At 34.1% G+C, this 25,508-nt stretch overlaps 1 protein-coding gene across 1 annotated transcript in view; it reads right to left on the reverse strand.

Annotated features, from left to right (window-relative positions):
• Window positions 1–826: 826 nt before the first annotated feature.
• Window positions 827–25,508, reverse strand: part of MALRD1 (MAM and LDL receptor class A domain containing 1) — a 761,302-nt gene continuing 736,620 nt past the window's right edge. The window contains 2 exon segments of the mRNA XM_055332672.1: window positions 827–904; window positions 5,929–6,004. Coding sequence (XP_055188647.1) covers window positions 827–904; window positions 5,929–6,004 — 154 coding nt within the window.

Raw genomic sequence — 25,508 nt, forward strand, 5'->3', positions numbered from 1 at the left:
TTATGAACTTCATTCTGAATGCAACAGTGCTATAGCTTATATAGATATCCTCTAATCTGCAGGGGAGCTCACCTGAGAACATAGCCTTGGAACTGAAACTTAAAAATAAGTCTTTATTGAAGGCTTGGAGCTTTTGAAAACAAAACAAAAGACAAAAAACAAAAAGAATTGATCTATATCCCACTTTCTCGGTTTTAGGGATAATAATTGCCATATTATTTAAACCATTGGAGTAGGGACTTTTCAGTTTTTTGAAGTTCAAAGCTTCTTAACTCATGTATCGGTATTACTTTTATACCTATATGAAGATATGTATTAAATAATTATTTGAATAAAGGCAAGTTTAGGATGACAATTTCACATTTTTTTCAAGATGCGGAAATAACTTTTACTCATGGTTATGTGGATTAGGTTTACTATGATTTGTCCATTCCTGTTAATTTGTATATTAACTTAGTTCACCTTTTTGTTTCGAAGCTCAATCTTATTTAAATAAGCATTTTAAAATTTACTTATACTCAGGATATAAAACAATTTGATTTATAATTTAAAAAAATGACACAATAAAATTAAAGGAAAGCAAGAAACTCAAGTAGAAAATTTTATTAAAATACTCAGATATACAATGAAACTAAGGTTCTGATTCAGATTCCATGAAAACATTTAATATATTCAGTAAGAAAATTTATCTGTGTATGTATAATAATTGCAGTAGTATTCTGAGTCCCTTCTATTTTTACTATTGCACAGGATGAGTTTCTGTCAGGTTTCAGAGTAGGATTTTCTATAAACTGTATACCCTAGATCACACTTGATTTGGATGGTGCTATTTCAGATGATTAGATATGGTCTCCAGGCATCCTGATGTGCCATATAATGGGTTTGAGAAGGAGTATACAGAACTCTAAAGAGAAACACATTGAGAAGATTAGGATTTTAGGCATTAAAGTAACAGATTTCTTTCAAGATCATGCAAAATACAGTGAGTTTTAAATGGATTTCCACTGGAGTAATAACTAGAGCATTTCTGACTTTCCCTCGATCACGTGTAGTGCACACTGCCTACACTGCTGACAGGCCTAGGGCTGGTATGTGTCCACAGCCCTTGGGGCATGGAAGTCACTGCCTTATCCTTACCCCTGGTAGAATGGGGAAGTACCGTGGGAGAATCTTAACTACATCTTTCTGTAGTGTTGGTTTCTCTAAGCCTGCTGTATTGATCATAGGTGAATTAAACAAACAAAAAGAAATACAAAACAAACAAACCAGACTTTTAATTGAGAGGGTAATATTTTGCAGAGTATATCAGAAAACCTTTTAATGTGGAAAGTTCTGATAGGTCAAACACTTTGATTTCTTCAACAAATAAATTGCAAGGAAAACATGGGAGACAAAATAGAACCTAGAGACTAAAAGAATCTTAGGAGACATGTCTATCCATTTGAATATATATACCTTATATCTCTCCTGACTAAAAACATAGCAACATCAATATATATAACCTCCCTTATTTATTTGTGAGATAATTAGGGTAGGTTGGATGCTAATTGAATATTTCATGGCATCAAATACTTATTAAATGTGTAGATATGATACTGTGTTTATATTTTTTCAAAGTCTTCATCCCTTAATGTTATAACTTACGTCTTTACAGGTGAAATTAAATGATATCTGGAATTTGTTTAAAAATACCATGGTTGACACCAACAGCGAACCCTAATATAAACTAGGACTCTGAATGATAGGTAGATAAAGGTTTGTCAGTGTAACAAATATATCACCCTGATGTAGAATATTGATAATGGGGGAGACTGTGTGTGTGTGTCTGTGTGTGTGTGTGTGTGTGTCTGTGTATGTTGGCAGGGGGGATATATGAGAACTCTGTGTATGTTCTGCTCAATTTTGCTATAGACCTAAAGCAGCTCTAAACAAAACAGTCTTAAAAAAATAGAAGAAAGAGAAATTAAGGAGTCAATCCCATTTACAATTGCACCCCAAAGCATAAGATACCTAGGAATAAACCTAACCAAAGAGGTAAAGGATCTATACTCTAAAAACTATAGAACGCTTCTGAAAGAAATTGAGGAAGACACAAAGAGATGGAAAAATATTCCATGCTCATGGATTGGCAGAATTAATATTGTGAAAATGTCAATGTTACCCAGGGCAATTTACACATTTAATGCAATCCCTATCAAAATACCATGGACTTTCTTCAGAGAGTTAGAACAAATTATTTTAAGATTTGTGTGGAATCAGAAAAGACCCCGAATAGCCAGGGGAATTTTAAAAAAGAAAACCATATCTGGGGGCATCACAATGCCAGATTTCAGGTTGTACTACAAAGCTGTGGTCATCAAGACAGTGTGGTACTGGCACAAAAACAGACACATAGATCAATGGAACAGAACAGAGAACCCAGAAGTGGACCCTGAACTTTATGGTCAACTAATATTCGATCAAGGAGGAAAGACTATCCATTGGAAGAAAGACAGTCTCTTCAATAAATGGTGCTGGGAAAATTGGACATCCACATGCAAAAGAATGAAACTAGACCACTCTCTTGCACCATACACAAAGATAAACTCAAAATGGATGAAAGATCTAAATGTGAGACAAGACTCCATCAAAATCCTAGAGGAGAACACAGGCAACACCCTTTTTGAACTTGGCCACAGTAACTTCTTGCAAGATACATCCACGAAGGCAAAAGAAACAAAAACAAAAATGAACTATTGGGACTTCATCAAGATAAGAAGCTTTTGCACAGCAAAGGATACAGTCAACAAAACTAAAAGACAACCTACAGAATGGGAGAAGATATTTGCAAATGACCTATCAGATGAAGGGCTAGTTTCCAAGATCTATAAAGAACTTATTAAACTCAACACCAAAGAAACAAACAATCCAATCATGAAATGAGCAAAAGACATGAACAGAAATCTCACAGAGGAAGACATAGACATGGCCAACATGCACATGAGAAAATGCTCTGCATCACTTGCCATCAGGGAAATACAAATCAAAACCACAATGAAATACCACCTCACACCAGTGAGAATGGGGAAAATTAACAAGGCAGGAAAGCACAAATGTTGGAGAGGATGCGGAGAAAAGGGAACCCTCTTACACTGTTGGTGGGAATGTGAACTGGTGTAGCCACTCTGGAAAACTGTGTGGAGGTTCCTCAAAGAGTTAAAAATAGACTTGCCCTACAACCCAGCATTTGCACTGTTGGGGATTTACCCCAAAGATTCAGATGCAATGAAACGCTGGGACACCTGCACCCCGATGTTTATAGCAGCAATGTCCACAATAGCCAAACTGTGGAAGGAGCCTTGGTGTCCATCGAAAGATGAATGGATAAAGAAGATGTGGTTTATGTATACAATGGAATATTACTCAGCCATTAGAAACGACAAATACCCACCATTTGCTTTGACGTGGATGGAACTGGAGGGTATTATGCTGAGTGAAGTAAGTCAATCAGAGGACAAACATTGTATGTTCTCATTCATTTGGGGAATATAAATAATAGTGAAAGGGAATATAAGGGAAGGGAGAAGAAATGTGTGGGAAATATCAGAAAGGGAGACAGAACATAAAGACTCCTAACTCTGGGAAACGAATTAGGGGTGATGGAAGGGGAGGAGGGCGGGGGGTGGGGTGAATGGGTGACGGGCACTGACGGGGGCACTTGACGGGATGAGCACTGGGTGTTATTCTGTATGTTGGTAAATTGAACACCAATAAAAAATAAATTTATTATTTAAAAAAATAAAGGGTTAAAAAAATGAAAAAAAATAAATAAACCAGCACCCCACTCTGATGTGTAGTGGGAATGGGTGGTAGTAGAGGTGAAACTAGAATGACCATGAGTTGGATACATGGCAGTTCGTTAGACTGTTCTTACAATTTCTATGTCAGGACCTGAGAATTTTCACTAAGAGTTTTTAGAAGGGTATTTTGGAGAAGTCTATTTCTCTGACACAAAGTCAAGGAAGGCACACTTAGTTTAATACAAACTCATTGTTTCTGAAATAATAGAAATCAAGGCAGCAAGAAAGTTCAAGAACTGTGACAGAATTTCTTTTCTAGCCATTCTTAATGGAAGGGAAAAAATGTGAAAGAGGAATTGTTTTTTTTTTTTTTTTATCTGGATAGAAAAAAAGAAATTGCTTCTAAGTTTCTCTAGTGTCATTGATTGCACTGCCATATGCATACATAGTAGAGTCTTGAAAGCACCCTGAAAGTGGGTCTTTGATACAAACCCTCATCCATGTGCCAGAGAGGCCATTTTTTTTTCAGTAGAAAGTAAAAGATGCACATATTTCTAGCAGCTCTTCAATTATTACAAGTTTAAAAGATATTAGGACGCCTGGCTGGCTCAGCAGTTGAGCATCTGCCTTTGGCTCTTGACGTGATCCCAGAGTTCCGGGATCGAGTCCCACATCAGGCTCCCTGCGTGGAACCTGCTTCTCTCTCTACCTGTGTGTCTGCCTCTCTGTGTGTCTCTCATGAATAAATAAATAAAAAAAAAAGTATAAAAAAAGAAATAAAACTCCAGTTAAAAAAAGTTTAATAAATATTAATATAAAAATGTCAAATTTAAAGCACTATATTTTCTTTCCTTATATCAAATTTAAAACACTATATTTTCTTTTCTTATATCATTTGTATCTTTCAGATACTAAATATAAACTAAAGATCTAAAAAAAGATTGAATTTCCTTTCCTTTCCTAAAATGAAAGTAGGTTTGCAAAAAACAAAAAACAAAAATACAAAAGAGAGAGAGAGAGAGAAAATAGGTTTGCATTACACCTACTTACTTTGCCAACAAGATACATTAGGCTTCTTAAGTATCCATTTATTTATTTATTATCCATTTGAAATGTGGGAGCTACATTTTAAGTTTTTCTCTGTGTCTTCATTGACTTGAAATTTCATCCAAATTAATTCTCTGCACCCTGGGAAAATTTTTGTTTTCATTCCTACCAAAACAGTAATAACTCAAAGCATGTATGACATCATTATTGAATAAAAGCACATATAAAAATGTCAAGTGTTGTTTTAGCCTTCAGCCATATCAACCAAGGCTCCCAAATTACTAGAAACCATCTAATCTTGCACCATAGTACTCATTTCAATAATGGTAACAGCTGTTGATGGCCTATTTTTCATGTAAAAATAATGGGGCTATGAAAGTTTTAGCATTCTATATGCTCAGTTACACAAGAGAATGAATCTGATGTAATATTTCTAAAATCAGATGTAAGGTTTTCATGGATAAGAAGTGATGTGTCATGGCTAATCCTATTTTATACCCAAGTGTATGCTCATATTATCTACTTAAGAAAGAGATGAGAAAGATTTTACTTCATTATCTGTCTAGTCTACTTTTTTTGCGCTGATAAGGAAATAGCCCTAAAAGGTCCCAAGAAAGATGTAATACACTTTAATTTCTTCTTTAGTCTTCTAAATGATCAGGTAATAGCCCTTTACTGCTCACATCTCAATTTAAAGCACAGCACAGAATGCTGTACTTCTTTTGTCTTTGGGAATAGAATATAAAGAACAGTCAATAAAGAGTTACTATGGGTAGCTGACTAATACTCTGGGTTAAACTGATGTTTTCCAGAGTTGTCAGCTCTTGTTGAGTATGAACAGTAACCACAAAGCCACTTAAGAGTGAACTGACTTTACAAACAGATTGAATCTGTCCTGGAATGGAAAATTCTCATTGCATATTTAGAGAGACTAAAACTCCTTCCCATTTCCAATGAAATAATTCCGTTAAAACATTGTTCTTACCCATGATATGGAATCATGTCCAGATAACACCGTGTGTGTGTGTGTGTGTGTGTGTGTGTGTGTGTGTGTGTGTGTGTTTCTGCTTCTGAAACAATACAATTCACCGTTACCACTTACCTCTCTTTTCTCTGGGTCACTCCAGTTCCCATAAACTGGATTAACAAATGCACAGTTAACACTTCCTTTAGTTTTCCTTAAAGCACACAAGGCCATAAAAAAAGTATAAGTATTGAAGTATAGCACAGTACATTTTTAGTTTATTATCTGGTAGACATCTTTGAGAGACATATTGTCTAGCCAGCATACTTATTTTTTGAATATATTATCATAAGTAAGGCTATTACTTTCTTTTCAGGACAGAAAGGCAACTACATTCTTATAAGTAAATATAATTTGAATTCTGAATACTTAGATCCAAATAAACACAGACAAATAAGAAGTGGCATAAATTGGTCTTAAAGTCGATTTCTTAAAATATCACTCAAGCGATACATAGGGTACAACATTATAAAGAGCTGGCTATATGGAAAGGCTACCATAGACTTCAAAAGTGCTAAACCACCAAATCCTGAGGACTATTTTTTCATGACAGTGTTGGTCATAAAGATCTATAGCAATGGGTCATTCCATAATGTTTTAAACAGCAAATTTAAATATGAGTGTTTTGAAGAGTTCTTAATGTTAGTGTTTCCTTTAAATGAATCAGAAAGAGATGTGTCCTTGATAATCTCACTTGTTGGTCTAGATCTGCTTAATATATTCTGATTGACTATACTCCTAAATGATCATTTCTTTTTTTGCTTTACTTAATTACTCAAGTGTCAGCAGATTTATTAGAAGACAACAAACCCTGAAATAGTTGGTCACAACTGATGAGTAAAAAATGCCCACCACAGAAATAAAAAAAATATAACCAGATAACTAAATATATCCCATTAAAGATTTATAGAATGATCCCATCATGCACACACACACATTATAAGAATAATGGAGAATAGAAGACTAATTATAGGATGATTGCTAGTGTCTTGAGGGCAGCTCAGTTATGAGGAAAAAATATGTAATACATGAATATTTTTGCCTAATCAGGGTATAATGACAATAAGTCTGTCAATAACATACCCTTAGATCCTAAGAAAATGTAGTAGAGAGGGAAACTCTTACTGATTTGTTTTTTGGAAAGAAATCTTCAGTTATGACTTCTTTTTGTCACCTACCAAAATACGCGATGAGTCCAAGAGTCTAATCTGGGTAATTGTATTTGGCTGGCCATATGTTCTTCCTATGGATTAAATCTTCAAAGTTTCCTAATCTCCACTATTTCTATACAATTGCCTTGAATATTTAGTAGCTTAACCAGTTTGCCCTCATTGAATCTACATTTTGGGTATAATGCATATATATATGTGTATATATATATGTGTGTGTATATATATATGTGTATATATATACACATATATAGCAGCTATATTTGTGGGTTGTTATTTGAAAACAGTCATAGGTGCAAGAAATATCTGTTAATTCCTTAACTACAGTAAATGAAGACTTATGATTTCCTATAGTTAGATTGAATAAGTGGTATTTGATTCTTTGTCTTTCCCTCCTCCAAGACTAGTCAACATAAAGTTCTCAGAGTGGTAAGCTCAGTAATGATACAGTTAGGTGAAGAACTAGGCAGGGCTGCTTTTACAGTTGAGACTGGATAGGGAATTGAAGGGAAATTTCAAAATGTGTCGAAATGCCAAAACAAAGCCTGGCACAGGAGAGACTGAACATTGAAGTAAGGAGTAACAAAACAAAATGGAAATTAGGAACTAGATAAAGATCAGACAAATGCCTCAGAAAAATTAATCTCAGCTGAAATCAGGCATGAAATCAGGAAGCAAGAGGAAATCCAAACCATAGGGCTAGATAGGACAGATGGTCCAAAGGCCAGGCAGGGAACCAGGAACTGAAGGGATAGGCTTGGCAGTCAATTGGATAGAAGTGAGGTACAAGCAATACAAAAGATCTTGATATGAGACAATTATTTTTGGCTTTGGAGTCTGGACCCTAGATGACCTAGACCAAGGTTGGCAGGTAGAAGGCAGTAATTAAACAGTCTTCCAGCTCTGTTAAATTCAGCTATGGGAGCTACTTTTCTTCTGAGAGGATTTTAAGTCTTAAAATTTTTTCTATTAAAGTGAAAAAAATAAGAAAGACCTGTAGGTGGCTAGACTTTGGGGGTTGGGTGACTACAAAAAGAGTGACACTTAAGGATGTGGAGTTATAGTAAAAGAGGAAAGGGTCACAGTATAAGTAGTAGAATGTGAGCAATGGTAAATTTACCCTCCTTTAAATTATGTTTATTAGCAGTCACAAACTACTACTATTTTTTCCATCAAAGGTATGCCCCCCAATATTAGAAACCTCTGAATTGTTAGGCTTAATTTTCAATGTCTTTCCTATATATAGTGTAAAATATCACCCATCATCAAAAGATACTTCCATTAAGTAAATTTCTAGTGTCAACTCCATACGTTTAATCTTTCAGGACTATGATATATTTTCTATATGTATCAATTATATGTAAATTTGATATTAAATCATAATTCCACTTCATTTCCTCATTTCTATGAGGAAAATGAAACATCTGATTGTAAAGTTTTCTGTCAGTACATTACATTGTTATGTGCAATGATAAGCCTGTTATTAGGCTAAAAAATGCTACATTTAGCTTACACTTTGTCAGTAGTCTGATGGGCCTAGAAGAGTTGAGGTGTCAAAGAATCTCACCACCTCCAGGAATCAGCAAGGAACTGACTTAGAAGTTTGGAGTAGAGAGAAAAAGCAACATGAACCACATGGGTTTTTCCATCCATAATTTAAATTCACTTAAATTATCCTTAGGTCCCGCTATATCAGTATGTACAGAAACTGTATAGGGTGGCATTTTGAATGGGCTAAAGAGAGAGATGTCAGTGCAGAACTGGGATAATTCTCATGAGAATTTGTAATTTAAACTAAGCATATGTATAACTCTAAAAGCATTCACTTCATGGCTTATTAATTAACAAAATTATTTTAGTGTTGATTAAAAATATGAAAGTGTAGGTATCTGAAATTACTGTAAATGATTAGTGAAGAAAAACAAAGATAAAACAAAATTCATCTCTTACATCCACTAAACATGACTTTGAGATAAGTGTTTATTATATGTATATTTTAACAGCTTTCTTGAATTATCACACACCATATCAGTTTACTCATTTAAATAGATGGTTCAATTTTAGTAATATTAATTTTATTTTTAAAACTGGTAAAAAAATATATATACATATATATAACATAAAACTTGACATTTTAACCCCTGTCACTGTACATAGTTCAGTTGCTTTCATTATATACACAGTGTTACACAACCATCACTTCTATTTACCAAATGTTTTCATAACCAGAAACAGAAACTCAGTAGCTATTAAACCATAATTTCCCACTCTCCTATCTCTCCAGCCTCTGGTAACCTCTGGATTTACCTTCTGTCTCTCTGAATTTGCCTGTTCTAAGTACTTCACAAAAGTAGAATTGCACAATATTTATCGTTTTCTGTCTGGCTTATTTCTCTTAGTGTAATGTTTCAAGTTTCATCCATATTGTAGCATGTATAAGAACTTCAGTAATTTTTATGGCTGAATAATACTCCATTGTGTGCATATGTTACACTTTGTTTACTCCTTCATCTGATGATAGACACTTGAGTTGCTTTCACCTTTTGGCTATTGTGAATGATTTATGAATGTTGTCCTAGAAGTATCTGAGTTCCTATTTCAATTATATATCTTTCATGGGTTTATTTGCCATTTGTATATCTTTAATAAAGAAATGTCTACAAAAGTCTGCTTTTAAGTGGGTTGTTTTTCTTTTTGAGTTGTAGGAATTTTTATATATTCTGGATATTAAACTCTAATCAGATGTATAATTTCAAATATTTTGTTCTATTCTGTAGGTTGTCCTTTGATTTTGCTAATGTCCTTTGATACATTAAAATTTTTGATGAAATCCAACTTATCTTTTTTGATTTGTTTCTTGGGCTTTTGGTGTCATATCTAAGAATGTCTTGTTATCTTTTCACACGTCTGTTGGTCATCTGTATGTATGTCTTCTTTGGAAAAATATCTCATGTCCTCTGCCCATTTTTTACTTGGATTGTTTTTTTTTTTTTTTTTTGATGCTGAGTTGTATAATTCTTTGTATGTTTTGGATATTAACCCCTTTTCAGATTATATCATTTGCAAATATCTTCTTTGTTGATTATTTCCTTTACCAGCAAAAGCTTTTTATTTTGTGTAGTGCCAATAGCTTAATTTTGTTTTTGTTTCCCTTGCCAGAGGAGACACATCTAGAAAAAATATTTCTATGGTTGATGTCAAAGAAATTACTGCCTGTTTTCTTCTAGGACGTTTATGGTTTCAGATCTCTATCACATAATCAGTGAAATGAAAATAAAAGCCACAGTGAGATATTACCTCAAAATGGTTAAAATAAAAGACACAAGAATTAGCAAGTGTTGGCAAGAATGTGGAGAAAAAAAGAATCTTTTGTGTACTGTTGATGAGAATGAAGATTGGTATAGTCAATCTAGAAAAATCTAGAAAAATATAGATGTTCCTGAAAAAACTGAAAAAAGAGAATTACTATATGATCCAGTAATTCTGCCACTGAGTACTTATCCAAAGAAAACAAAAACACTAATTTGAAAAGGTACATGTTCATTGCAGCATAATTTATAATAGCTAAGATATGGAAGCAACCTAAGTGTCCATCCATAGATGAATGAATAAAGAAGCGTGTGTGTGTGTGTAATATATATATATAATATATAATATATAATATATAATATATAAATATAATATATAATATATATATATACATGGAATATATACATGGAATATATAGATGGAATTACTCAGCCATAAAATAATAAAATAAAAAATAATGAAATCTTGCTAGATGTAACAATGTGGGATCTGAAGGGTATAATGCTAAGTAAAATAAGTTAGGCAAAAACAAATACTATATAATTTCACTCATATGTGGAATTAAGAAAACAAATGGAAAAAAAAAGGAGACAGTAAAAACAGACTCTTAAATACAGAGAAAAGACTGGTGGTTGCCAGAGGGGTGGTAAGTGGGGGGGGGGGAGATAGATAAAAGGGGTTTAGGAATACACTTATCTTGATGAGCGCTGAGAAGTATATCAAGTTATTGAATCATTATATTGTATACCAGAAACTAATATATCATTTTATGTTAATTATACTTGAAAACAAAAATAAAAATGCGCTGCTAAATACCAGGTCTTCAAGATTGAGTCCTACAATTTCCTCTAAATATTTTATGGTTTTAGTTCTTACATTCAGGTATTGTATCCATTTTGAGTTAATTTTTTCTGGGGTATGAGTAGGGGTTCAGCTGTATTCTTTTGCATGTGGAAATCTAACTGTCCCAGAGCCATCTGTTGAAGAGACTGTTTTTCCCCATTGAATGGACTTGATCCTCTTGTCAAAAATCAATTGGTCATATATGTATGGGTATATATTTGGCTTTTAATTTTTAGTCCATCAATCTATATGTATATATTCATATGCCAATGCCACGGTGTTTTGTTTGCTGTAGCTTTGATTTTTTGTTTGTTTTTTGTTAACTTTGTGGTAAGTTTTGAAATCAAGAAGTATTAGCTCTACACCTTTGTCCTTTGTCAAGATGGTTTTGTTTTGTTTTGTTTTGTTTTGTTTTTGATGCCCTTATAAGTCAACATGAATCCGAGGATTGGTTTTCTATTTCTGCAAAGAACATTGTTGGAGTTTTAATAGGGATTATGTTGAATCTGTAGATCACTTTGGGTAGCACTGACATTTTGACAATATTAATTGTTTCTGTGAACTGGAGATGTCTTTCCATTTATTTAGGTTTTCTTTAATTTCTTTTGGTAATACTGTGTAATTTTAAGTGTAGAAATCTTTTACCTCCCATGTATTTTATTATTTTCCATGCTATTGTCAAGGTGATTGCTTTCTTAATTTCTTTTTTCTGATTGTTCATTGCTGGTTTCAGAGCACAACTGATTTTGTGTTTTGAATTTGTATCTTGCAACGTTGCTGAATTCATTTATTAGCTTTAGTGGCTTTTTGTGGATTCTTTAGGACCTTCTATGATCATGTCTTTTGTAAGTAGAAATAGTTATATTTTTTCCTTTCCAATTTTGATGGCTTTTATTTACTTATTTTGTCTAATTGCTCTGGTTAAGGTTTCTTATTGATAAACACATTTATCTCTAGCTTCTTGGGGCTAAAACCTTTACTAATATAAAACTAAATTGTGGGCTGCTTGGGTGGTGCAGTAGGTTAAATATCTGATTCTTGGTTTTGGCTCAGATTATGATCTCAGGGTTCTGGGATCGAGCCCCAAGTCAAGCTCCATGCTTAAGATGGAGTCTGCTTGAGATTCTTTCTCCCTCTGCCTCTCTGCGCTGCCCAACATGTGCTCACTTGTTTTCTGTCTCTCTCTAAAATAAATAAAATATTTTTTAAAAAATACACACACACACCACACACACACAAAAAAAAAAAACCTGAATTGTAATGATAGTGTATGAGGAAAATTATTATGTCAGTGTTTGGATAGTTTTAGGGTAGAATCTGCTTGTCACTTTGTGTGACCATCTTTAAACAAAATAAGTGAATAAACCTTTATTTAGGTTAAAGGAAAAGGTGACAGTGAGCGTCAGTATCACTGTGAATGTTGAAGAATGGCTATCAAGAAGATGATAGAAAAGAATGATAGTGCCTGAGTTGTTTCTACTGAGAATTCTGTACTCCAAAATGAACATGTTTTACATACATCTTAAGTTTATTAATTAGTAACTGTAATCTGCTTTTATAAATAGTTTTATTAGGAATGTCCTATTTTATTTACTAAATCAATTACTGTTTTTGGTTATCAATGAGTTGCTTGATTTCTTTTTGTCAACAGACATGTTTTTCTCTACGTTACTAGTATGTAATTTTGTGTGTCTGAGATTGGTCAGGTGCTTCTTAGTCTAATCTACCAAATACCTTAGTCCCCTCTACTATCTCATGGGAACAAGCTGTTACAATTTTTTCTTCTATTTAAAAATAGTCTTAGAAAATGCTCAGAGAAAAATAAGCTTAAAACTTTAGTACAAATTATAAAAGTTAAGAGGAAATGACATTTGAAAGGGCAATGCATGATGATTCTAGGTGGACTGTATTATAAAACTCTATTGTAATAACCTGTATGCTAAAAAGTATAGAGAACTGTACTCTCTGAAATGGAGGAGGTGATCATAATGCAGCTATCAGGTGATTTGAAGGATAAGCATGTTACTTTATTTACCAAAAAATATTTGTTCGTGCATGTGTTTGTTTGTAGGGATCTGTTCTCTTGCTTCCACTAATGAAATGATTTGTATATATTGTTTCTAAATGTTGAAGTACATTCTAAAAATATAAGAAATGATTGTTCTGAGTTGAGTGCCTGAAGGAAAATGGTGCTCTAGAAAGTGATGCTCTAGAAAGTGAGTGCTATTCTCTTTACCTTCTTTTCTTATTCTTTTCTCCGTTTGTCATCTGTATCTTTCTTTTAAACTTCCTATTTCTTTCTCCTGACTTCAAAGCCTGGGTTCAATGAAGGGATATTGGGATAAAGAAAAATAATAAGGAAGTGTCAAATTAGAAATGGTATTAACCGTAGTAGTTTTTAAATATCAATTTACTAATTTAGAGCTAGATCTTTGCCATCATCTTGTTCATGGCCTACTTTACAGATGGGGCAACTGAGACCCTTCTTCTACTAAACCAGAAGTCTTCTGGAGGATAAAGACCTTGTCTGGTTATTCTCTCTATCACAGTACCGAATACAGCAGGAAACAACTGAATATTTATAGAAAAAAAATAACAATTCATATAGTCCAAAGCATCTATGATGGAACAAAATCCACTAACCTGATTTATTTTCTGTTCCCTTATGCTCACTCCCACCAATATATTTCATCAATTCCTGGAGAGAAAAGATAATCATATTTACTATTGTTATCACGTTTGTATTTAGCTTTCTGTTCCACTTAGCACAAAACTTTAAGTAGGCTAGGAACCTCTTTTTGCCCCCTTTCCATTCTTTTTTTCAGTGGATTAAGTGCCAGCCCAGATGAATACCTTGGTGGCTTCCCTGAAGATGAGAGGAAAGGATAGAGTGTGGCCCTTCTATCTCTTTCTATTCATTAGAAACTGAAAAAGTCATGTGACTGGAGAAAAAACAATTTAGTACAAATAACTTATTTTATAATATTTGAAAAATAAGGGTATGAGTTCCTCATATCTCATATATCTCTGAAAAATGAGAGGTATGAAACATCCATGTATAAATATAAGGATCTTGAAATAAATTTTCAGGCTATGAAGTACTTGTTATTGCTAGAGAAAAATGTTTTCTAACCATAAAAGTACATGTGACATGTTTTTAAAGGATACATCAAAATTATGAAATACAGTAATTTCAGTGGTTGAGAAAGAATTCATTTATTCTGAGAGTCATGCCTGTTACATTAAATTTTGCTTTGCTGATCAGTGGTAAATCTGGTGTGTCCTAGAGAAGTAAATCTCAATTCTACTCTCCCAGTTTCCACCTGTCATTTAAAATTCTTCGATTTGTTTTTTTTTCCAAATGTTTCTAGTTTTAAGACTTTGTTAGTATGCCTCAGCCTTTCTGAGTGTGCTATTCTTTCAGATGAAAGGAAAATATAAAATCTTAATAAAAATAAAGTATTCCTGAGTTTCTGCTTTTACTCATCTATTTCTAATGTCCACTAAACATATTTCTCTCTGTCAAGAAGAGATCTTTTTAAAGAAATAATTGTGTCTTAACCAGGGTACTACTATTTTTTTCTCTGTCCCATCATAAAGGTTAATGAATGAATTTTTTTTTGCTTCCCAGTTTTAGTTTGATGCACTGTGTTTCACATCCAGTTGTCAGTGCCATATGATTCACATGTATCATTTTTTTTTTTCTCTAAGCCTTAAACAAGCTTTATTTTATACCCGGTCTCTGTTCATTTCCAGACCAAATTTTAGCCTGTTTGAATAACCTACTTTTAGGAGAATTATTACAGATTATGATATTTACACCTTATTTTGTTCTTTTTGTATCTTTCAGCTTGCAAAGATAAGTACAAGAGAAGAATATAAAATAAATGAATAGGAAATTAAAGAAAGGAATTCTGATAACTGAAAAATAAAGTCAGATGTAGTGAAATAGTATGTGAAATGAAAATCTATTTATTTACTAAATGAAGGATACAACTTTAAGATTCTTAAATTTAAGCAAGATAATCAGTCACATAGGTAGTACTTTCAAAAGTAAACAAAGCAGGTGCTTAGTAGCACCTCTGCAACTCAGGAGAGAAGACACATGCATATATGTGTGCATCCTCTTAATGTAATATAGGCTAAAAGAGCACCAAGTCCTCACAACATTATTTTAGAGAGGACACAATGGGTTAATGGGTTTCACTAGGTTTCAATCAAGATTCCATCAAAATCCTAGAGGAGAACACAGGCAACACCCTTTTGGAACTCAGCCACAGTAACTTCTTGCATGATACATCCATGAAGGCAAGAGAAACAAAAGCAAAAATGAACTATTGGGACTTCATCAAGATAAGAAGCTTTTGCACAGCAAAAGATACAGTCAACAAAACTCAAAGACAACCTACAGAATGGGAGAAGATATTTGCAAATGACGTATAAGATAAAGTATCCAAGATCTATAAAGAACTGATTAAACTCAACAGCAAAGAAACAATCCAATCATGAAATGGGCAAAAGACATGAACAGAAATCTCATAGAGGAAGACATAGACATGGCCAACAAGCACATGAGAAAATGCTCTGCATCACTTGCCATCAGGGAAATACAAATCAAAATCACAATGAGATACCACCTCACACCAGTGAGAATGGGGAAAATTAACAAGGCAGGAAACCACAAATGTTGGAGATGTGGAGAAATGTTCCCTCCTGCACTGTTGGTGGGACTGTGAACTGGTGCAGCCACTCTGGAAAACTGTGTGGAGGTTCCTCAAAGAGTTAAGAATAGACCTGCCCTATGACCCAGCAATTGCACTGTTGGGGATTTACCCCAAAGATGCAGATGCAATGAAACGCCGGGACACCTGCACCCCGATGTTTATAGCAGCAATGTCCACAATAGCCAAACTGTGGAAGGAGCCTCGGTGTCCATTGAAAGATGAATGGATAAAGAAGATGTGGTTTCTGTATACAATGGAATATTACTCAGCCATTAGAAACGACAAATACCCACCATTTGCTTTGACGTGGATGGAACTGGAGGGTATTATGCTGAGTGAAATAAGTCAATAGGAGAAGGACAAACATTATGTGGTCTCATTCATTTGGGGAATATAAAAAAAATCAAATGGTTATAAAGGGGAAAGGAAAAAAAATGAGTGGGAAATATTAGAAAGGGAGACAGAACATGAGAGACTCCTAACTCTGGGAAACAAACTAGGGGTGGTGGAATGGGAGGTGGGTGGGGGGTGAGGGTGACTGAGTGATGGGCACTGAGGGGGGCACTTGATGGGATGAGTACTGGGTGTTATTCTATATGTTGGCAAATTGAACACCAATAAAAATAAATCTACAAAAAATATATATAAAAAAGAAAGAGTTTTCAAAATATCGGACTGAGTGACAAAGTGTGCTTCAATAAAAATTATCTAGGAGAAGGTGATAGCAAGGAGGGGAATGAATTTTATGGAGCCCTTGAAGCACAACAGTGCCTGAGAGAATTTGATTTCAGGAGTATTTTCATCTGTTTCTGTTTATTGTAAAAAAGTCAACGCTAAGATTACAATTTGTAGTTGGTAATTACAGAGCAGATATTAAATCTGTTATAAGAATCTATAGGTAGAATAAAATCACATAACATCATGAGGCATTATAAGAATAAATTGAGCCCATTAAATCAACTTTTCCCATTGAATGTATGCTCCTATAAAATACTGTATAATTTGACTAATGCTAAAGAAAAAAAAGGGAAAAAATCATGAAGGGTAGCAATAGAAATATTCCAGGTCTATAATAGTCTCTATTTCTAGCAAGATACTGGCTTTTTTTTTTTTTTTAAGAAGTAAATCTTGGAGGAAAAAAAAAAAAGAATCAAGCCAATTTTAAAAATCGGGGATAAATTAGGGGGGAGTGTCCATGATCTCAAGTTTTCATTTTCAAGTCTTTAAGGACAAGCTGAACCAAATGTTTGGGTGAAAAAGTTCAGAAAGAATTGGGTTTGCAAACATAACCAGAAATGCCACAAAAAGGAGAGGAAATGATTAATCATCTGGGGTCACAGAACCAAACAACTGGAACACTGAATTTTGCTAAACTCATTCACATGACAAAGCAACATATATTTCTTCTACTTTTTTCAGGCGGGAAATAAATACCACTGGCTACAAACCTGTCACTGTTTAATGCGATCTTGCTGTGGCAGAGTCCACATGCCCTGGGATATGGATTCAATTAGTATGAATAAAGCTGACCCAAGTTCCTATAGCTTAACCTTCGGGAGACCCCATGCTGCCAATGTGAGCATAGTCTCTACTTGGCTTCTCATCTGAGTCCAGTGTTAGCACATTCACAACTGCCTAACAGGAACCAGATGGAGAACTGGAGTCCCTTTGGAAATATATTTGATAGCACACTTTGAAAATCTTTCTTGACCTAGTCAAATTACTAAGAGTCAATCTTTAGGAAATAATTAGAGAGGGAGACAAAGATTTATGTAGAAAGAAGTTCATCACAAATTATTGGTAATAATGAAAAATTAGATACAATTTAAATGTCTAATAATAGGGTAATGGTTAAATGATTATACATGTACTTGAGAGGACATTAAATAGCCCTTTCAAATAATGCTACTTTATATTTAGTGGTGTAAGGGCAGTGTTTCTCAAAGTGTGGTCTGTGGACTGCTGGAGGTCTTGGGGACCTCTTCAGGGGGTGTACAAATTCAAAACTATTATAATAATAATAAAGGTCTCTTGGTAAAAGATTCATTCAAATGCAAGCTAGATCAGTGAATTTTTATTTTCACAGACGTTTAAACTATGTTGATATTTGCACTGATAGTGCAAATGTGGTGTTGGTTAAAACTTTCAGTGCCTTAGCAGGAGATAGGACAATGGTATGTACCAAACTGTATGTTACATTCTTTACCACCAGGTATTTGCAATAAATTTTTTGAAAAGTCAATTTCATTTCAAAATGACCTTGTTGAAGGAACAAAATTGATTAAATCTCAACTGTTCATGCAAGTTTCTTTTTTAATATTCTGAGAAATATGAAACAGAATTATATAATATATAATATACAATTTTGTTTCATAATATGTATTTTTTCTTAACATGTAATGGGTTTTTTATTTTTTTATTTAAAAAATCTTTTTTAGATTTTATTTTATTTATTCATGAGAGAGAGAAGGCAGAGACATAGGCAGAGGGAAAAGCAGGCCCGATGTGGGACTTGATCCCGGGACTCCAGAACCATGCCCTGTGCCAAAGGCAGACATTCAACAAGTGAGCCACCCAGGTGTCCCAGATTTATTATTATTATTTTAAAATAAACTAATACATATAATTTAATAAACTTCTCAATTTTAATTTTTAATATAAATTTTGATAGTTATAGACCACACAAAAATTTCTTTGGGGTTCTCAATAATGTTTAATGATGTAAAGGTACCTTGAGAGTAAAAAGATTGAGAATGATCAGCATAAGGAAAAAAAAAATTGGCAGACAACACAGATTTCAAGATGTAAGCATCTGTGCATATTGATAAAAATTTAGAAGATACATCAAAACGATAATAGTATGGATTTCTTGATGGTGACACTAAAGTTAATTTTAAATTTTTTTCTTGCACTTTGTTGTATTTCAGTTGTGCATTAGAATCTTGGGGTGGGGAGTAGCGAGGTAAGATGGTTTTACAACTTGGAAACTATCAGGAGGCATTTCCCCTGCTTGAGCTTCATACCATCCTGCTCCAACCCTGGTAAGTTATTTGCCTAAAAGATAAGATCTGAGTCCCTCACTAGTTTTTCCTGATTGCCCTCTTTTAGCATTTCTTCTCAAAGTCAACTTGTCAGCCTTGCTGCCCTGCTTAACAGTTTGGTAGGCTATGCTTTTTCATAAATCCCGTTTTGCTCTTAAGTTCACTCTTCACTGGCCAGAATCTTTGCTAGATAAACTAGCCACATAAACTTCTGGAGCCAGATAAACTTCTCTTCTTTGTATTCCACTGTGCCTGGTACATTTTACTATCAGGACATATAGTACTTTTTAAATTGGAATGAAATATTTTTCCATGTAAATTGCTCTATATGAAAACTCTCTCTAATTTCCTTATTGAATTCTCTTAGACACATAATCTGTTTGATTGAAACTGATTGCAATGTTGAAGTTAATTATCAGTTTTCATGATTTCCCTTAGCAATCACCTAGTACTTGCTGCTTTCTAAATGTTTTTTAGGAACTTTAAATTCACAACACTATATGAAAATCTGTTTAGAAAAAATTGACTTATTTTATTATGACTCATGAGTTTCTACAAATTTTAAAAATATACTCTTTTAGATTTATTAGTATATATAGTTAAAGCTCTCTTAGATCAGTGAATAAATTCAGCTTATAATATTTAAAAGTTTGAAAAAAATTGCATTTTCCTATTTTAAAACAATCTCTTTAAAAAAAATATTTAGAAATTGTAAGCACCCAATCACACAAATTAGCATATGTAGATATCTTACAAATATTCATTCCTTATTCCTAGTGAATTTACCACCATTTTTACTTACATTACCTACATTTTAGTCACACTAACCATCTCATTCTCAAGGCTTTACACAAGTTGTTTTTTTGTGATGTTCTTCCTCCTTTTCATCTAGTGGGTTTCAGCCCATGAATTCAGACTTTACTGATGCTACACATCTTCAGGAAATCCTTCAACCTCTCCACCATATCATTCTCACCTCTGAAGCAATTCTTTATCTGTTTCTCCACTGCTGTGCTGTTAAGTGTCTGTATATGCTTAATATATACTTGTTGAAGAATTGGTATTATTTGCTTTTCTGCTTTTCTATATGCCTTCTTCACCAGAGTATAACTTATTATTTATTTTTATATTCCCATCTTTAGCATGGTGCCTACCATGAAATAGGAACTTAATAAATGTTTGCTAACAAACACATGAATGGATTACTAAGAGTTTATAATTCATCGGTTTCTTTTTATAAAGATGAATATAAGCTGGTCTTTTAATTCTGTTGTCATTTGTCCTTTGATTCATTAGTGAGCTAGAAATTTTAACACAGTAAATAGATTGTTGAACTTGTAGGTGTATCGCTAAGGGTATTTTAAGGAGAAGTTGTGTGAAATATGATTCAAAAGCAAAAGAATCTCTCAGGAGGATAGCAAAGCAATTATTGAAGAAAAATTATGAAACTCATCCCATCCCCCCCTCCAAATTTCCCACCCTTTAGTAACCCCTAACGAAGAAAAACATTTAGCATTCTCATTCTCCAAAGATGCTGAATGTGTTTGATGCATGCCTTGGTGGAGCTATATGATTTACTAATCGTACCTTTCCCCAGCTTACCTGTACTACCTTCTTACCCTTTCTCATCTAAACAGGTTACCTCTTTCAAGGAGCAACTCTGATTTCTTGACTATGAGAAAATAAATGTAACATAATGTTTTCTTGCTATATAAGATTTAAACAGAGACAAGATGCTGAAAACATCCTGGGGACTATTTCTGCCAAATAGTTACTCTATTAATATGGCAAAATGTCTGTCTTCAAATCAAATAATTAGAACATGGAGCTGTTATATGGTAAAGTGCTCGTTTTAAGTTTTATATAGATTTTACTTAAACTATTTGGAGTCTGTGTCCAATGACCATAGATTTGAAACAACTTGGGATAGCTAGTAACTAGTAACTACAACATACACATTCACACCAATGAAGTTTGTATTATTCAAGACTTGTATTTCTCACACATATATAAACTGGCTTTATTTAGTCAGTATCTTAAATGATCAGAGAATTAGTTATTTAAAGAATGACTTAATATTTAGTAAAAATAGTGAATAATTTAGGTATTCATGTGAAATTTCTAATTTTGTTCCTCTGGAAAGTATGAATATTACTTTCTTAAAAAGATTTCATCTGTACACTAACTTAGAAATTGCTTCTCAAGAAAAGAGAATGAGAGTTGTAATATAAGTAATTTTTTTAAATATTTTATTTATTTATTTGAGAGAGAAATATCAAGAGACAGAGCACGAGCAGGAGGGAGAGGACCAAAGGAGAGGAAGAACCAGAGTCCCCATTGAGCAGAGAGCCTAATATGTTGCTCCATCCCAGGACTTTGGGATCATGACTTGAGCTAAAGGCTAATGCATAACCAACTGAGCCACACAGGCACCCTAATATAAGTAAAATTGTTAATCAGATTACCAGCCAGGCTGATTAGATTGTGTCAGATGCCAGGCAATGTTTTCAGAAATCAGGGCAAAATCTGTCATAAAGTTGGACATCAAATTAAATGGTCTGGTATGAGGACAGTATTGAGAGTAGACACAATTACTCGTTCAATTAAATTCAATTTCCTAAAATGCCCAGGTTTTTGGATGCTCAGTTTCTTCCATAGATTTTGAAAGCTTATATTTGTAGGTTTTTGGTATCCTCTCATGTTCATCATTAATATTCTAGGATTTAAGCTTCTGATTATGGATTGGTTTTGTAGCCCATCATTGATCCCATTAATGAGTGTGAAAAGGGTCATACATGTAAGGCATCATTTTGTATTCCTTTATTTGCTTTCAGCCTCCACAGAATGAATGAAAATTGGTCAAGCTAGATAGATATTTTCAGGAATACCCAACAATGATATCCCAACATTTAGAGTCATGTGCAAGGATCCTAGTATAAATAAATTCTGGAGCAAAGGCAAGTAAATTATTGCTTTGGAATATAAAATGTTCATTAGGTCATTGCTTTGGAATATAAAATGTTCATTAGGTCCCAGTATCCTATTGTAGATAGCCTGAAAATTCAATTTAATAAAATATTTATTGAGATGAATTCCTACTTGCTATTTGTTGAATTTAGGAATATAAATAGAGTAAAGATCCTGCCATCAAGAGGCTCAGAGTCTGTTATGGGAGACATCAAACCAAAAGTGAAAAGGCTTGAGAACAAAGTACTTTGGAAGCTCAGCAGTGGTTGCTTCTATCTAAGGTGATCTGGGAAGATTCACAGAGGACACCACTTTCGTGATTGGCCTTTGAAAGTCTTCTCTCTTTTTTTTTTTAAATTTATTTATTTATGATAGTCACAGAGAGAGAGAGAGAGAGAGAGGCAGAGACATAGGCAGAGGGAGAAGCAGGCTCCATGCACCGGGAGCCCGATATGGGATTCGATCCCGGGTCTCCAGGATCCCGCCCTGAGCCAAAGGCAGGCGCCAAACCGCTGCGCCACCCAGGGATCCCGTCTTCTCTTTTTTTATATTTTATTTCTATGGTAAAAGAAGAAGTAAACTTAGCATTTCTGGAATTTGCCCTATATTTCCTTTGACCAGTAAGTTCTTGAACGTTATAGTCTGGAAAGATGGCAGTTGGAATCACCCATTCTATGTTTTGGGTATATTTAGTCCATAGAATCACAGTTCAAAGATTTTCATGTATGATTGTAAATTTATAGATTCCGGCCATCTGCCTTTTCACCTGCCCTACATGTTATTTATGAAATGCACAGTTTGTGTCAGGCAAGGTGCAAGAAAAACAGTGCTGTCCCTGCTTTTCAGAGATATATCCACAAATGGAATTATGAGTGAGTTCCAGACATACTGTTTTTAACCATCAGATTGTTGTTTGGTCAAGAATACCATGCAGATAGATTTGCCAAGTGTCTAGTCTAATATTGAATTGTAATTTAGGAACTTTTTTGGGGGAAGGGGATAAGCATGAACTATCTCAGGGAATTGTAATACAAATATAAAAGGTAGATTACTGCCCAGTCAGATTGAAGACACCCTAATATCTGAAGGTGTAATGCAGCTACATTATAACCAAGGGACTACTCAGGGCCTAAAGAATTAAGTTCAGTATTCTGCTTGAATCATGCAGTTTTGGAACTGGGAGAAAAATTTAAAATATTTTATCATTTCCCATGTAGAAGGGTATAGCATGGGTTTATAAGAAGGAGTAATTTAGGCAACTTAAACATCTTAACTTTGTAGTAATATTTTATATTAGAGGTAAAACAAAAACATGAATGGCACATCAAAACATACTTTAATGAATATGATTTTCTAGGAGAAGGCTAAGAAAAAGAAAAAAAGTCTATTTAAACATGAATATATAAATAAAGTGATAGTAAATGTAATACATAGACCCTAAATTGCGGGGATAGCCTATAAGTGATAGAAGCTTGAGAAAGATTGATTGGGTTCAACTTCCTTATTTTATACATAATATGGACTATCAAAATAGTTTTCTTCCTATTGCCCAAGTCTCTCTTCCTGGGTTTTTGGATCTCTGTTAGTGTAGTAGTATTAACCATGCAGTTGCCTAAGTACAATATCTCAAATCAACTTAGTTGTTTTTTTTTTCATCTCCTATATTAAGGCATTCAACCACTGTTCAGATTCAAGAATTCATAATCTCTTATCTAAACCTTTTGAGTAGGCTTATGTCCTAAAAGATTAGATCTTTTCTAATCTATTCTCATGCTCTGCATTTTCATGTTTTGTTTTTATTTTTTTGTTAAACACAGATATGATCTTGTCATTCTTTTGATTAAAACACTTTCCTGGCTTGTATCAATTAAAGCTGGGCAGGAAATAGCTGACGTAGTCAAATTGGAAAATTGAATCTTTGATAAAGTGAAAGTTTGCAAAGGTATGGCCAGGATGTAGAGAAACAACACAGCTTTAGGAAATCCCTGGCCACGGGGTAGGGAGAGGAGCAGAAATGTGACTGTCTTAGGAAAATTGCTCTTTATCCTCTAAATACTTATGGCCTTTTTTTGCCATTTTGGGAAAACGATTCTAGGATTAGGGGGGAAGTATCAGGGAATAAACAGCATAGCCCTCTCTTTAAAATAGAGAAGAGAGAGAAGAGGAAGTGGAGATATCACATGTGGTCCAATACCCTTTTTAAGGAGAGGATTTTGAAACCCTGTTCTCAATTTCCCTTTTCCAGCAAAGCAGACATTCAGCAGCATTGGCAGAGCATGGCTCTGATATACACAGGGACTGAGACTGGGGAGTTAGGTTCCTACATTTTAACAGCGGTATTTCTTGTGGGCAAATGCACACGAATGGAGAGAGCAGAGGTTTGCCAGCATTATGAGATAGCCTGAGTTTTTGCCCCTAATGGTGGTTGTCTAAGGCTAAGTACTCGTTTCTGGGATCAGGGCAGGCTCACTAGTGATGCTGTAGCTGTAAAAAGCAGCTGAATTCCTTGAGACACAGAGTAAGAGAGGTTCTGGTTTATGCTAAGGATAAATATTCATTGCTGGGCCCAAGTTAGGCCTGGATATCCAAGGATCTCGAAGTAGAAAAAGTAGCTATACTTCTGCCTCCAAAACTCCAAATTATCACACTAGTGGCAAAGGGTCTGGTTGAGAGAATATAATATTATAGGGATAAATAACTTTATTTGGGGGCCAGGACCACTCATTCAAGCATCTCAAACAACAAGAACACCTATATCTCCCTGAGGTTAAAGGCAGCTGGCTCAGCTTTGGGGATCTTACTCCCCTTTTTCTTATCAGAAGTATGAACACCAGTCATTCTCTTTATTATCCTTTCCTTCCACTTTACCCCCAGAATATTCTGGTTCACATTTTTACTATTATAGTCATATTTAAACATATGCTATGAGTAAGAAAGCAAGGTATCATCATCATCTTATATATCTTCAAGCTCTCTCAACTAGCCCATAGGAAATCTTAATAAATGTTCGTGGAGTTGAATTATGAGGCATTCCCAAGATCACATTCAGGTCTTATAATTTCCAACTTAGCAATCTTTCCACTGTTGCACATATTTACAATCCTATGAAATTATTTAGAAATTTCCAGATGCAAACTAAAACAAACAAAAATCCTCACATGGATGTATTTCATTTCTTAGCATAACTAAAAGAAATATGTTTATTTTTAACTTTTATTAAATTAACACAATACTTCAGGAGTAACTGCCACAGTGCAGCATAATAAAAAGTTATTTATTGCCATTTTTCCCCAGGTAAAGAAGATATAATCTAAAATACAAAAGCATTGGGTATTATGTAACTTCAGGTAAGGTAAGAATAAATAGTCCACTATTTATTTGAATCCTTTATTCTTCATTTCTGAGTATATGTTTGATTATAACATCTACTTTTGATTACTGAAACAACTCTAGAAGGCTGCCATATTTGTTACTTTCTCTAAAGTGTCATGAGTTAAGTTTTAGTGGCTTTTGGACCATGGGGAGAGGGATACTAGATACTTTTTGGAGACCTATCATGATGACTCCCAACTCCATAATACAGTGCCTTGCTTGTGTAGAGTCCT

This window comes from Nyctereutes procyonoides, unplaced genomic scaffold (assembly GCF_905146905.1).
Source record: "Nyctereutes procyonoides isolate TBG_1078 unplaced genomic scaffold, NYPRO_anot_genome, whole genome shotgun sequence".
NCBI lineage: Eukaryota > Metazoa > Chordata > Mammalia > Carnivora > Canidae > Nyctereutes > Nyctereutes procyonoides.